The sequence below is a fragment of the Microtus pennsylvanicus genome, chromosome 3 (genome assembly GCF_037038515.1).
Source record: "Microtus pennsylvanicus isolate mMicPen1 chromosome 3, mMicPen1.hap1, whole genome shotgun sequence".
In the NCBI taxonomy this organism is placed as follows: Eukaryota; Metazoa; Chordata; class Mammalia; order Rodentia; family Cricetidae; genus Microtus; species Microtus pennsylvanicus.
The window spans coordinates 25,032,722-25,045,077 of NC_134581.1; the positions used below are offsets into that span (position 1 = coordinate 25,032,722).

The 12,356-nt window shown below is 47.2% G+C and overlaps 2 protein-coding genes across 2 annotated transcripts; both read left to right on the top strand.

Annotated features, from left to right (window-relative positions):
- Positions 1-2,252: 2,252 nt before the first annotated feature.
- On the top strand, positions 2,253-2,861 carry LOC142846724 (proline-rich protein 23A3-like). The gene has a single exon (XM_075967554.1). The coding sequence runs from the start codon at positions 2,253-2,255 to the stop codon at positions 2,859-2,861; it is 609 nt and encodes a 202-aa protein (XP_075823669.1).
- Positions 2,862-10,200: 7,339 nt separating this feature from the next.
- LOC142846725 (proline-rich protein 23A3-like) lies at positions 10,201-10,824 on the top strand. The gene has a single exon (XM_075967555.1). It carries the CDS (start codon positions 10,201-10,203, stop codon positions 10,822-10,824), a length of 624 nt encoding a protein of 207 aa, XP_075823670.1.
- The last annotated feature ends 1,532 nt before the right edge of the window (positions 10,825-12,356 follow it).

The window sequence follows — 12,356 nt, forward strand, 5'->3', positions numbered from 1 at the left end:
ATTGAGTGAGGTGTGAAACTCTGATCTGCAGTGAGCAGTCCCACCTAACTGGATATTCTCCGCCCATCTTAAGCATTGCATCTTTGAGCTTCTCTGTTCCTCATCGGTGCCCATAACCACTATCCTTGCCCTTCCCCTCTATAAAGTTCTTTTTTTTGGGGGGGGGGCAATGAAGGCTGTAATGAAAACGGGTAAAGCACCCTATTGTATTGCGTACCAAGTGCCATTCTCTAGTTATTCTCTACACCCAAAAAAAGGCTAATCCCTTCAGGAGGGTCATCACTTAAGCCCCAAGCGACACTGAAAGGTGGACATTACCAAACTCACTTTATGGGAGAGAAACTGGCTTTCAGGAAAGTGAAGTCACGTGCAAACTCTCCCTGCTAGTATCAGACAGAGCCGGTGGGTGCCTGGCTCCGTGATGAGAACTGGGCCTCTCACGGTCTTTCTGGAGCTACTGAGGAGGAAAAGAACATAGGTTCTCTTACCACCCAGATACGGGTGCTAAGCCGCTCTGTCGCTCAACAGCCCCAGCATGCAAGGACCCACCTTCGTAGCTTTGCCTTGTGCTCTTCCCTGGAAATGCTCTCTCCCCATGCCACAGCTCAGGTCCCTCCTCCAAAAAGGTCTCCCTGCAGACCTCCATGTCCCTAGATGAGGGGCTTGGACATTCCCTGCTGCCTTCCCTACAGTCGTCCTTTCCCCATCTGATGTGAGAACAAGGCACTGTTCTGTCGTCTTGTTCAGGTGCTCTGCACATGTGCAAACATGCCGGCAATGCTTTGCTATGCATCCCTTCACATGTGGAACCCAAATCACCTCTTGTGGGATCGGGGCTCATCTGGCTATCTGGGTCTCTCTGAAGGAAGAGTTAGAAATGGCGGCATGGTTTTCCCTGGCTCTGTCCTTCCTGGGTGCGCCATCTTGAGATGCAGATACCAGGATGATCAGGTTGAGCATCCATAGGAAGGTCTGATAACTTCCACTTCTGTTGAGATCACTGTCAAAGTGTAAAGAATGAGCCTTCCTTGAACACAGCCACAGTCTTAGAGCCACCGCAGCTAGTATAAGAGAGCTCTCCCCAGATTTGCAGATTTGTGAGCAAAATAAATATCAGGAAGTTTTGTTGGCAAAGGCGGGATTGATTATGCTGCTGTACATATGTAGGGCATGGTACTAACTTAAATGGACAGTTGGGAGTAGCCGCGGAGACCTGAGCAAACACTAGAGGGAAAGGGTGTGAATGCTGAGCAAGCAGGTGTTGAGCTGGGAGGATGTGTGAACTAAATCCTTGGAGACTTGATTTCATGCTTGCAGGCTAGCCTTGAAAACACTGTAATCCTGGATTGGATCAGTACACGCCCAGTAGCAGGCTCGCCTTGAATTGCTAATCTTCCAGTCCTTGTCTCCTTCATCCTGGGATTATGGGTGTCTCACATTACTCCATTTTGGATTTCATTAGGGGCTCAAGCCCATTGGCCTCCAGCACGCTAGGCAGACGCTCTATCGTTGAGGTATTGTCCTAGATCAGTTATGACACTCAGTGACAGATATATCCTTGTCGGTTTTCAATTCCAAGCAGCCATATATATATATAAAAAAAAAGTATCCACTAGTATTTCCAAGCTTGACCTCCAATGAAAACCTCAGCTGTCACTTTGTTAATTTCCATTGCAATTTGCTTTGCAAATTAAGAAAATCTCTAGGCCCTCTTAGGTGTGGGTGGGACAAGGAGTTCCTGAGACTGTGGTAGGGGGTAAGAAAGAGTTTTCATGTGTTTGTGTATGTATATTGACAAAATAAAGGCAATACAAACCGTAGGACAGCTAAGGCTTGATTCCTTCTCTGAACCGCTACCAACAACGACAACAACAACCTCACACTCAAACATACACACACACATAAACAATTAGGCAGGCAGGAACAATAATACCCACGTGCACATTGGTGGGTTCCTGAAGGTGGGGCTGGGGTGTGTCTTCCACTCCCTAGGCCCCTCCCATGCCTGGGCGGGGATTCCTTGGCAGCCAGGCTTATATAAGGAAGAGGGGTCCTCGACCACTGCTCTTGATCAGCAGCCTGTCAACCTGGTAGCCTCCACTCTGTCCCAGAGAGTCCACAGAGTGTCTTGCAGAAACCAGACGACAGCTGTTCCTGAACAAAGAACTGTGGAGCCCAGGTCCATAACCTGCCTCGGACCTTGTTGTGTACCGGCAACCGCAAACGAGGGGCAAGAGCGCATTGCCACCAACATGCTGAAAATGCCTCCGCGAAGCCCCAGGGTCTACCCGAAGCCCTGCCGGGGCCCGCAGCCAGAAGAAGCCAACCCTGCCAAGCGCCACCTGCCCCAGGAGCCTGCCTGCCTGGGGTCGTTGGCACAGCCAGACCTGGAAGCACCCGCCAGGCCTGCCAGCAAAGAGCTCACGTCCACGGTGGTCATTCCCGCCGGATGTGCCATGCAACTACGCGTGGAAGGCGTCGACCTGCTGCTGGAGCCCGACCCGAATTCGGTCAGGCGAGTGTCGCTACCTGGACATACCATCATACTGGTCCCCGAGGGCCTCCAAGCCTCCTCCCAACCTGGGCAGGCTGTGTTCTGCCCCGCCGGCACAAAGGAGGCCCCTGTCCCGGACATGCTCCAGGACCACCATGTCTTTGCCCTCGACCAGGGATTCAATGGTGCCGAGAAGTATGCTCCTTGCTCCATCTGGAGCCTCAAAAGCAGCACGCGTTGGCCTCTGCCCAGCTCACAACTGCAGCCTCTCCCTCCATCTCCTCCTCCGAGTCATCAAGAACAAACCTCTGAGAGTCCTCAGAATCCTCCACGGCCACCGTGCAAGGCCAAGAGGCGACTCTTCTAGGAAAGGGACGACGACTGCACCCCAACAAACAACACCTCGGACATTTTATCTGGCCACCCTAGGGGATTCCCAGGGTGCCCCGAGACACCCAGTAACCTACCATTGAGACTGGGCAAACAGCAAGTGCTTTTTTTTTTTTTTTTTTTTTGGTTTTTCGAGACAGGGTTTCTCTGTGGCTTTGGAGCCTGTCCTGGAACTAGCTCTGTAGACCAGGCTGGTCTCGAACTCACAGAGATCCACCTGCCTCTGCCTCCCAAGTGCTGGGATTAAAGGCGTGTGCCACCATCGCCCGGCTACGGCAAGTGCTTTTTGCTGCACATTATGGAGGGGAGAAGAGAAGGACTTGCAGAAGGGTGCAGACACTGGATCTCACCCCTCAAGCTCAAAAGCTGCCTTGGAGAGACAGAAAGTTCTCTTCCAGTTCTGGGATTTGATGGAGGAAGGTCATTGGCTAATAAAGGAACTGCCTTGGCCCATTTTATTGGTTAGGACATAGGTAGGTGGAGTAAACAGAACAGAATGCAGGGAGGAAGAGGAAGTGAGCTCAGACTCCACAGCTCTCCTCTCGGGAGCAGACACCTCAGAGAGACGCCATGGTCCCAGCTCCCAGGCAGACGCACACTATGAAGCTCCAACCCCCAGGATGGACAGAGGCTGGAATCTTCCCGGTAAGCACACCTAGGGGCGCTACACAGATGATTAGAAATGGGCTAAATTAATATGTGAGAATTAGCCTAGATAGAAATGGGCCAAAGAGTGATTAAATGAATACAGTTTGTGTGTTGTTATTTCGGGGCAAAAGCTAGCCGAGCAGGCGGCTGGGGTGTTGGGGACGCAGCCCTGCCGCCCTTATTACTACAGGGATTCATCTCAAAACCTTCCCTGCCACCTCCTCTGCACAGGTGGTTCCCTCTAAGAACGCTCGGTGACCTCAAGCATGGATCTCAGAAACCAAGGCAGCACTGGCGTTGCTAGGCAGCCAGTCTCCTTTCTGTGTGCCCCTGACTGGAAGGAAAACTGTGCCTGCATTGGTCCCCCTGGACAGTTCAAGCTGCTCTCTGGGGAACTGACAAATGCCCCAGTCAAAGAAGATGCTTCCTTGCCCTGATGGACAATGATTCTTGGCTTCTTAGCACCCATCCCTTCACCTGCTGGAGTAGTTTTTCTTCACAGACTCTTACTGACAATCAGGGCTACACGGAGAAACCCTGACTTGAAAAACAGACAGACAGATAGGACAGCTACTGAAGAAAGCAGTTTTTATGGCCCTTTAGTTCGCAGTGATTGAGAAGCCAAAGATACCAGATCTCTGTGAAGTCCAGCTTGCTATCCAACAAAAACTCAAATTCATTTCTTACTGCAAAATGCCCTTTTTCAAAGCAATGTTTCTAATTCCAAAATCACTTATTATTAATAAAATATATAGACCATAGTATATGGTATGGATAAATGGCTTTATTAGAGAGAGTTTTTGTCTCTGTATATATGTTAGTATGTATGTGTGTGAGAGAGGGGTGGGCACAATGTGGGTGGTCGGTGGGGCACACCTGTCCTCCAGGTAAAGGCAGATGACCTAGGAGTTGGGGCCCACACTCAGAAACAGAGAAAGTGTAAGCTGGGCTACATCGGGCAATGTGAAAGATATCAGAAGATCAGCGTGGCCCAAGAGATGGCTCAGCACTTAGAATAAAGGTTCTCTTTCAACCTATGGGTAGAGAACACTTTGAGGGGTCAAACGAGCCTTTCCTACGGGTACCCAATTAAAGAACCTGCACATTTACATTACAATTCACACCCTGACAAAATTACAGTTATGAAGAAGCAACAGAAATAATTTTATGATTTGGGGGTCACCACAATATAAGAACCTGTTGAGATTTAGGAAGCTTGAGAACCACTGACATCAAGGGACTTAGTGCTCTTGCAGCATCCACATGAAGAAGACCCTTGACGATACAAGATAATGGACACCCTCTCCAACCCAGGCTCTTTCATGCCTGCAGTGCACAAAAGCCAACACACACACAAACACACACACACACACGCAAAGAAACAAAAAATAGTAAATAAATTAGAGTTGAACAAAATACAGAATAAAATCAGAGGATAAGAGGATCTTCGTAGACAGAGCATGTGTGGTGTATATCCTTGGTTCTCAACTCGATCAGACCTTGAATAAACTAAAACACCTGTTTTAGGAACCAGGTTAATCCTGGGCTATTTGTCTGGATTGGGTAATTTGAAGTGGGGAGCCTGACACTCAGTCCAGTCCTTGGGTGGTGGAAGGATCACCAGCATAGCAACTGAAGGCACGGCATGCATTCCAGGCTTTGGGAGGAGGAGACACTCCATCCCAAGACCAAGGCTATCCTCACTCCATCGTGTGTTTTACACCAATTGTGACAGTTGCAGGACTTGGTGAAAAGAAGTGCTAGAGGGACTTCAAAGTCCTTAGGGCCCACTGAGCAATCGTTAGGAAAAGGAATAGAGCTTGCAAGAGATGAGCTTAGTGGGGCATCAATGAAATAAAAATCCAGCTCTCACAGATGTAAGAACGTCATAATGATGCTATGGGACTGTGGTTTGTAGCCTGTCAATTGTATTTTAATAAGACATTGATTAGCCTGAAGCCAGGCAGGAAGTATAGGTGGGACCACCAGACAGGAAGTAGCGGCTGGTCAATGAGAACAGGAGAATTCTGGGAAGAGAAAAGCTTGGTCTGCAGTCCTGACCTGGCCACAGAGCAAGCAAGATGTAACTGCCTCACCAAAAAAATGGTACCAAGCCTTGTGGCTACCATAGACAAGGATAATGGGCTAATATAAGTTATGAACGTTAATAAGAAGCCTGAGCTAGTGGGCCAATGAGTTTATAACTAATATAGACCTCTGTGTGATTTCTTTGGGAGTTAACGATTGTGAGAACTGGGCAGCACAGAAAACTCGGTCAACCAATGGCACCCACGTGGATGACTGCATCCACATAAAGCCTGAGAGAGCTTGGGAAGTTATTCCAGACAGAAACGAATAGAGTTAAGCACAGCTTATTGATAGCAGCATTTTCTCTGGTGGGCTGTTTGCTAGAGGCAAATGTGTCTCATTTAAGAGAGGCTTCCTGACTCAGCTTTAGCTGTAAAACCTTGCAGCTCTTTTAACAGGTTCTGCCATGAAACACTTAAGTGGTATTGATGAAAAGCTGACTGCATGCTTTTTGGTTTTCAGCCATAGGAGGAAAAAAACCATGCCATTTTAAAATGCCTTTTTTCTGGGCGGTCCTGACAATGCAAACTCTGACTCTTTCAGGCAGGTGGTCTGGCTACAGATCATTTGAGTGTGGTATGTGAGCACACTGCTGCAGCTTGTTTGGTTTCAGGGACCTTGAAATGCCATAGAGTTGTAGCAATAAACGTGGCTATAGCAGGTACCCCGCCATGAAGCTGGAACCTCAGAAAGCTAAAGAATGGGCTGGATCCAGCCGTCACAGCCATAGCTTTAAACCTACCCATACTACTTAGCAAATTATAGACCCATGTGGTCAGAAAGAGAGAGAGAGAGAGAGAGAGAGAGAGAGAGAGAGAGAGAGAGAGAGAGAGATACAGTAAAGATAGATTCAAAGATGAAAAAAAACCTCTAAATGGCTTACAGTGTGTTAAAAAAATATATGCAGGCTTGGGAGTAAAATAAAAAAGGTTAAAGTCCTTAAATAAAAAAGAAAGAAAGAGAGTAGTTGGGTGTGGTGGCACATGCCTTTAATCCCAGCACTTGGGAGACAGAGGCAGGCAGACCTCTGTGAATCCAATGTGTGGTGGCACACACCTTTAATCCCAGCACTTGGGACACAGAGGCAGGCAGACCTCTGTGAATCCAATGTGTGGTGGCACACACCTTTAATCCCAGCACTTGGGAGACAGAGGCAGGCAGACCTCTGTGAATTCAATGTGTGGTGGCACACACCTTTAATCCCAGCACTTGGGAGACAGAGGCAGGCAGACCTCTGTGAATTCAATGTGTGGTGGCACACACCTTTAATCCCAGCACTTGGGAGACAGAGGAGGTAGACCTCTGTGAATCCAATGTGTGGTGGCACACACCTTTAATCCCAGCATTTGGGAGGCAGAGGAGGTAGACCTCTGTGAATCCAATGTGTGGTGGCACACACCTTTAATCCCAGCATTTGGGAGGCAGAGGAGGCAGACCTCTGTGAATTCAATGTGTGGTGGCACACACCTTTAATCCCAGCACTTGGGAGACAGAGGAGGTAGACCTCTGTGAATCCAATGTGTGGTGGCACACACCTTTAATCCCAGCATTTGGGAGGCAGAGGCAGGCAGATCTCTGTGGGTTCAAGGGCAGCCTTGTCTACAGAGTAAGTTCCAAGACAATGATACACAGAAAAACCCTGTCTCAAAAAGCCAAAAATTACAAAATAAAAATAAAAGAAATAGAGGTTAATATAAAGCTACGTGAAGATGAAAAACACAGAGAGTCATGATACTGTATGCTATTATGCTCTCATTGAGTTGTTTGAATGCTGAGGAAGGAGCAACAGCTGCTAAAAGATATTTGCTTATGAATGCTGCTAAATTAATCCAAGATAGGTATTTTGGTTTTTTTGTCTTTTATTTATTTATTTTGCTTTTTCGAGACAGGGTTTCTCTGTGGTTTTGGAGCCTGTCCTGGAACTAGCTCTTGTAGACCAGGCTGGTCTCGAATTCACAGAGATCTGCCTGCTTCTGCCTCCCAAGTTCTGGGATTAAAGGCGTGCGCCGCCACCACCTGGCTCAAGATAGGTATTTTGAAAATACCTTTACTTTAAAACTGAAGTCAAAAGTTATGTTACTTTGGAGGAGAGATTTGCTTTTGTTTCCACAGGAAATGAGAGGCTGTGCATCCATTCTGAGTTAAGAAAAATCAGGTTTGATCAAGGAAGACCACCGTAGAAATCTCTGATAGGAACAGATGGCCCAGATGTCTGAGTTCTACATCCAGAACAGATTCAAGACTGCTGCCTGAGATGATCAAGACTCACAGGATGCACCAGTCATGACTTGATCATAATTTTAAATTTTCTTTAAGTCCCCATAAGATTATCAGCACCCCAACCAGCAAGAAGTAGCCTTGAAAACCATGCCCACATTCCCTCCAAAAATGGACTATGGATATTTTCCTTTGTTTAGAATGTTAGTTTCAAGTTGTTATGAATAATGGTCAGGAGAAAACTAAACAAAGAACATTAGATTCAGAGTTCTCATTATTTTTTTTAAAAAATAAGGGGGGAGTGCTGTGTGACAATGTAGCCTGTCAATTGTATTTTAATAAAATGCTGATTGGCCTGTAACAATGCAGAAAGTATTTGCAGGACAACCAGCCAGAAAGTAGAGACAGATCAATGGTAACAGGAGAATTCTGGGAAGAGAAAAGCTTGGTCCACAGTCCTGACCTGGCCACAGAGCAAGCAAGATGTAACTGCTGCGCCAAATATGGTACCAAGCCACAAGGGTAGCATAGACAAGAATAATGGGCTAATATAAAGTTATAAGAGCTCATAAGAAACCTGAGCAAATGGGCCAATGAGTTTATAACTAATGTAGACCTCTGTGTGGTTTCTTTGGAGCTTAACGATTGCAGGGACCAGGCAGGACAGAAAACTCAGTCAACATAATGATACCCAGTATTTTCTATAGATGTTAGAAGAAGGAAAGAACATAGGTAGGGGAAACTTTGGGCAGATTTTTTTTTCCAAAATGTTTTCTCTCCAGGGCAGACAGAATAATCACATGACTGTTTTCCTGTCTTTTAACATATTTTCAAATTGGATATGAATATATCCATGTAGTATATACAGAGAAATATTATTTAAGTGGTGAGGAAATTTCAATGAAAATGGAATTGAGAAAGTGTGGCGACTTCCTCTATCAACTCACAGCTATGTAGCAGCCACACTGAATACAAAACAGGGTCAGCTGACCCCCGTTAGATATAAATACATGCATGCATACATACACACATACATACATGATCCTAAGAAGGGGCCAGTAAGTCACCCTGAAATATAGTGATTCTCAAGCATGTGTGAGAATATGCTCGAAGAGGAGAGAGTAAAGAAAGAGAGAGAGAGAGAGAGAGAGAGAGAGAGAGAGAGAGAGAGAGAGAGAGAGAACGGAGAGGGAGAGGAAGACAGTCATAAAGAGTAAACATGGTGTCAAGTGTCAAACACAGATAGAATACAACAAGATGATAGAAATGGGAGGGATAATATCAAAGGTCCCACTTATATAGGAAGCAGGTCTGTGCTTAATTGTCATTTTTCAAAACCAACGAGTTATCCACTTTGAGAGTTTTCTTTCTCACCTGTGACCTGGGAGGATCAACTAAATGTTGGAGACATGATTTCATGCTTGCAGACTAGTCTTGAATTCATTGAGCACGTGAACTGGCCTAGTACACACCCAGTAGCAGGCTGGCCTTGAACTGCTAATCTTCCTGTCCTCATCTCCCTCATCCTGGGATTAAAGGCGTCCTAAAGTCCTCACATTAATCCTTTTTGGATTTCGTTTGGGAATCAAGGCCATTGGCCTCCAGAACCCTAGGCTATCATTGGGTTTTATCTTAGATCAATTATTTACACTCAGTGACAGATATGTCCTTGTCGACTTTCAATTCCAAACAGCCGTGTTAAAAAAACAAAAAAGTATCCACTTGTATTTCCAAGCTTGACTTCCAATGAAAACCTCAAGTGACACTTTGTTAATTTCCGTTTCAATTTGCATTTGCAAATTAAGAAAATCTCTAGGACTTCTTAGGTGTGGGTGGGACAAGGAGTTCCTGAGACTGTGGTAGGGGGCAGGAAAAGAGTTTTCACGTGTTTGTGTATGTATATTGACAAATAAAGGCAATACAAACCGTAGGACAGCTAAGGCTTGATTCCTTCTCTGAACCGCTACCAACAACGACAATAATAACCTCACACTCAAACATACACACACACATAAACAATTAGGCAGGCAGGAACACTATGCCCACACGCACACTGGTGGGTTCTTGAAGGTGGGGCTGGGGTGTGTCTTCCACTCCCTAGCCCCTCCCATGCCTGGGCGGGGCTTCCTTGGCAGCCAGGCTTATATAAGGAAGAGGGGTCCTCGACCACTGCTCTTGATCAGCAGCCTGTCAACCTGGTAGCCTCCACTCTGTCCCAGAGAGTCCACAGAGTGTCTTGCAGAAACCAGACGACAGCTGTTCCTGATCAAAGAACTGCAGCGCCCAGATCCATGACCTGCCTCGGACCTTGTTGTGCACCGGCAACCGAGAGGCAAGAGTGCATTGGCACCAACACACTGAGAATGCGACCACGAAGACCCAACACCTACTCGATGCCCTGCTGGGGCCTGCAGCCAGAAGAAGCCAACCCTGCCAAGCGCCGCCGCCTCCAGGAGCCTGCCTGCCAGTGGTTGCTGGCACAGCCAGACCTGGAAGCCTTCTCCAGGCCTGCCAGGGAGGAGCTCACTTCCACGGTGGTCATTCCCGCTGGCTGTGTCGTGAAACTACGGCTGGAAGGCATCGACCTGCTGCCCGACCCCACCTTGGTCACGAAAGTGTCGCTACCTGGACATACCATCATACTGGTCCCCGAGGGCCTCCAAGCCTCCTCTCAACATGGACAGTTTGTGTTCTGGCCCGCCGGCATGCAGGAGCCCGCTGTCCCGGACATGCCCCAGGACCATGACGTCTTTGCCCTCCACCAGGGATTCAATGGTCCAGCTCTATCGGACATCGAATGCTTTGCAAACATCCCTGACCCACAGGAAGACTCTCAAGAAAACTTTGTGATGCCATGGATGAATGCTCCAACTCGCATGGCCCCCTTCACGGGCGTGTTCATCCCCCTGTTCCAGGGTCAAATGCCATGTCCTTGGAGTGCAAGCTACCCTCCTAGTGCAGGGAGATACGCTCCCTGGTCTCTCTGAAGCCTCAAAGGCAGCATGTTGTGCCCTCTGCCCAGCTCGCCACTGCAGCCTCTTCCTCCATCTCCTCCTCCAAGTCACCAAGGCCAAACCTCCGAGAGTCGGCAGAAGCCTCTAAGGCCTAGGTGCAAGGCCCAGAGGCGACTCTTCTAGGAAAGGAACGGCTTCTGCCTCAACAAACGGCACCTTGAACACCTACCGGGGCACCCTAGGGGAATCCCAGGGTGCCTCAAGTTACCCAGTAACCTACCATTGAGGCTGAATGCCCGCACACAAGTGCTTTTCGCCTTTTCGCTGCACACTATGCATGGGAGAAGATTAAGACTTCGAGAAGGGTGCAGACACTAGATCTCACCTCTGATGTTTAAAAGCTGCCTTCGAGAAACAGAAAGTTATCTTCTAATTTTGGGATTCGTCTCAAACTTTCCAGGGTTCCCCCTAAGAACAACAGCGTCCCTTTTTCTCCCAAACCAAGGCAGCAGTGGCTTGGCTTTGCTGCCGGGTTTTTTGTTTGTTTGTTTTTTCTGTATTTCTTCCCCTGACTGGAAGGAGAACTGTGCCTGCATTGGTCCCCCTGGACACTTCAAGCTGCTCTCTGGGGAACTGACAAATACCCTAGTTGAAGAAGATGCTTCCTTGCCCTGAGTGGACAATGATTCTTGGCTTCTTGGCAGTCATCCGTTCACCTGCTGGAGTGGTTTCTCTTCACAGACTCTTCCTGACAAACAGGACTACATGGAGAAACCCTGGTTGAAAAACAAACATTAACAGGACAGCTACTGAAGAAAGCAGTTTCCATGGTCCTTTAGTTTGCAGCGATTGAGAAGCCAAAGATACCAGATCTCTGTGAAGTCCGGCTTGCTATCCAACAAACTCAAACTCACTTCTTACTGCAAAATGCTCTTTTTCAAAGCAATATTTCTCCTTCCAACATCACTAAAAATTAATAAAATATAAAGAACATAGTATGTGGTGGTGGATAAATGGGTTTATGAGAGTTTTGTCTTTGTGTGTGTGTGTGAGAGACACACACACACACACACACACAGAGAGAGAGAGAGAGAGAGAGAGAGAGAGAGAGAGAGAGAGAGAGAGAGAGAGAGATTGATTACATTGGTGCTTTCACCTGACATACATGTTTCCTGAACGCTGAGAGGGGCATCCTATGGAGTCTTTGTTCAACAGAGAATGTTACTGAGCACACAGCACATTTTGATCCCATTACTGGCTGCAAGACTTTATAAGATCCCCAAGGAAGAGGGCCAAGGTTTCTGTGAGAGCCAAAGTTACATCTTTAAGTCTTGTGTGGGTTTTTTTTTAATTTTTTGTTTCTTTGTTTTGGTGTTTTGAGATGGTTTCTCTGTGTTGCTTTGGATTCTGTCCTGGAACTAGCTCTTGTAGAGCACGCTGGCCTCAGACTCTCAGAGATCCATCTGCCTCTGCCTCCTGAATCCTGGGATTAAAGGTGTGTGTTATTACTTCCTAGCCATTTTCACTTTTAATTACTGCTTAAAGAGATCAAAGAAATAAACATG

Bases quoted from the DNA above. Each gene is read 5' to 3' on its own strand.
- LOC142846724 (XM_075967554.1), top strand. From the start codon at position 2,253: ATGCTGAAAATGCCTCCGCGAAGCCCCAGGGTCTACCCGAAGCCCTGC.
- LOC142846725 (XM_075967555.1), top strand. From the start codon at position 10,201: ATGCGACCACGAAGACCCAACACCTACTCGATGCCCTGCTGGGGCCTG.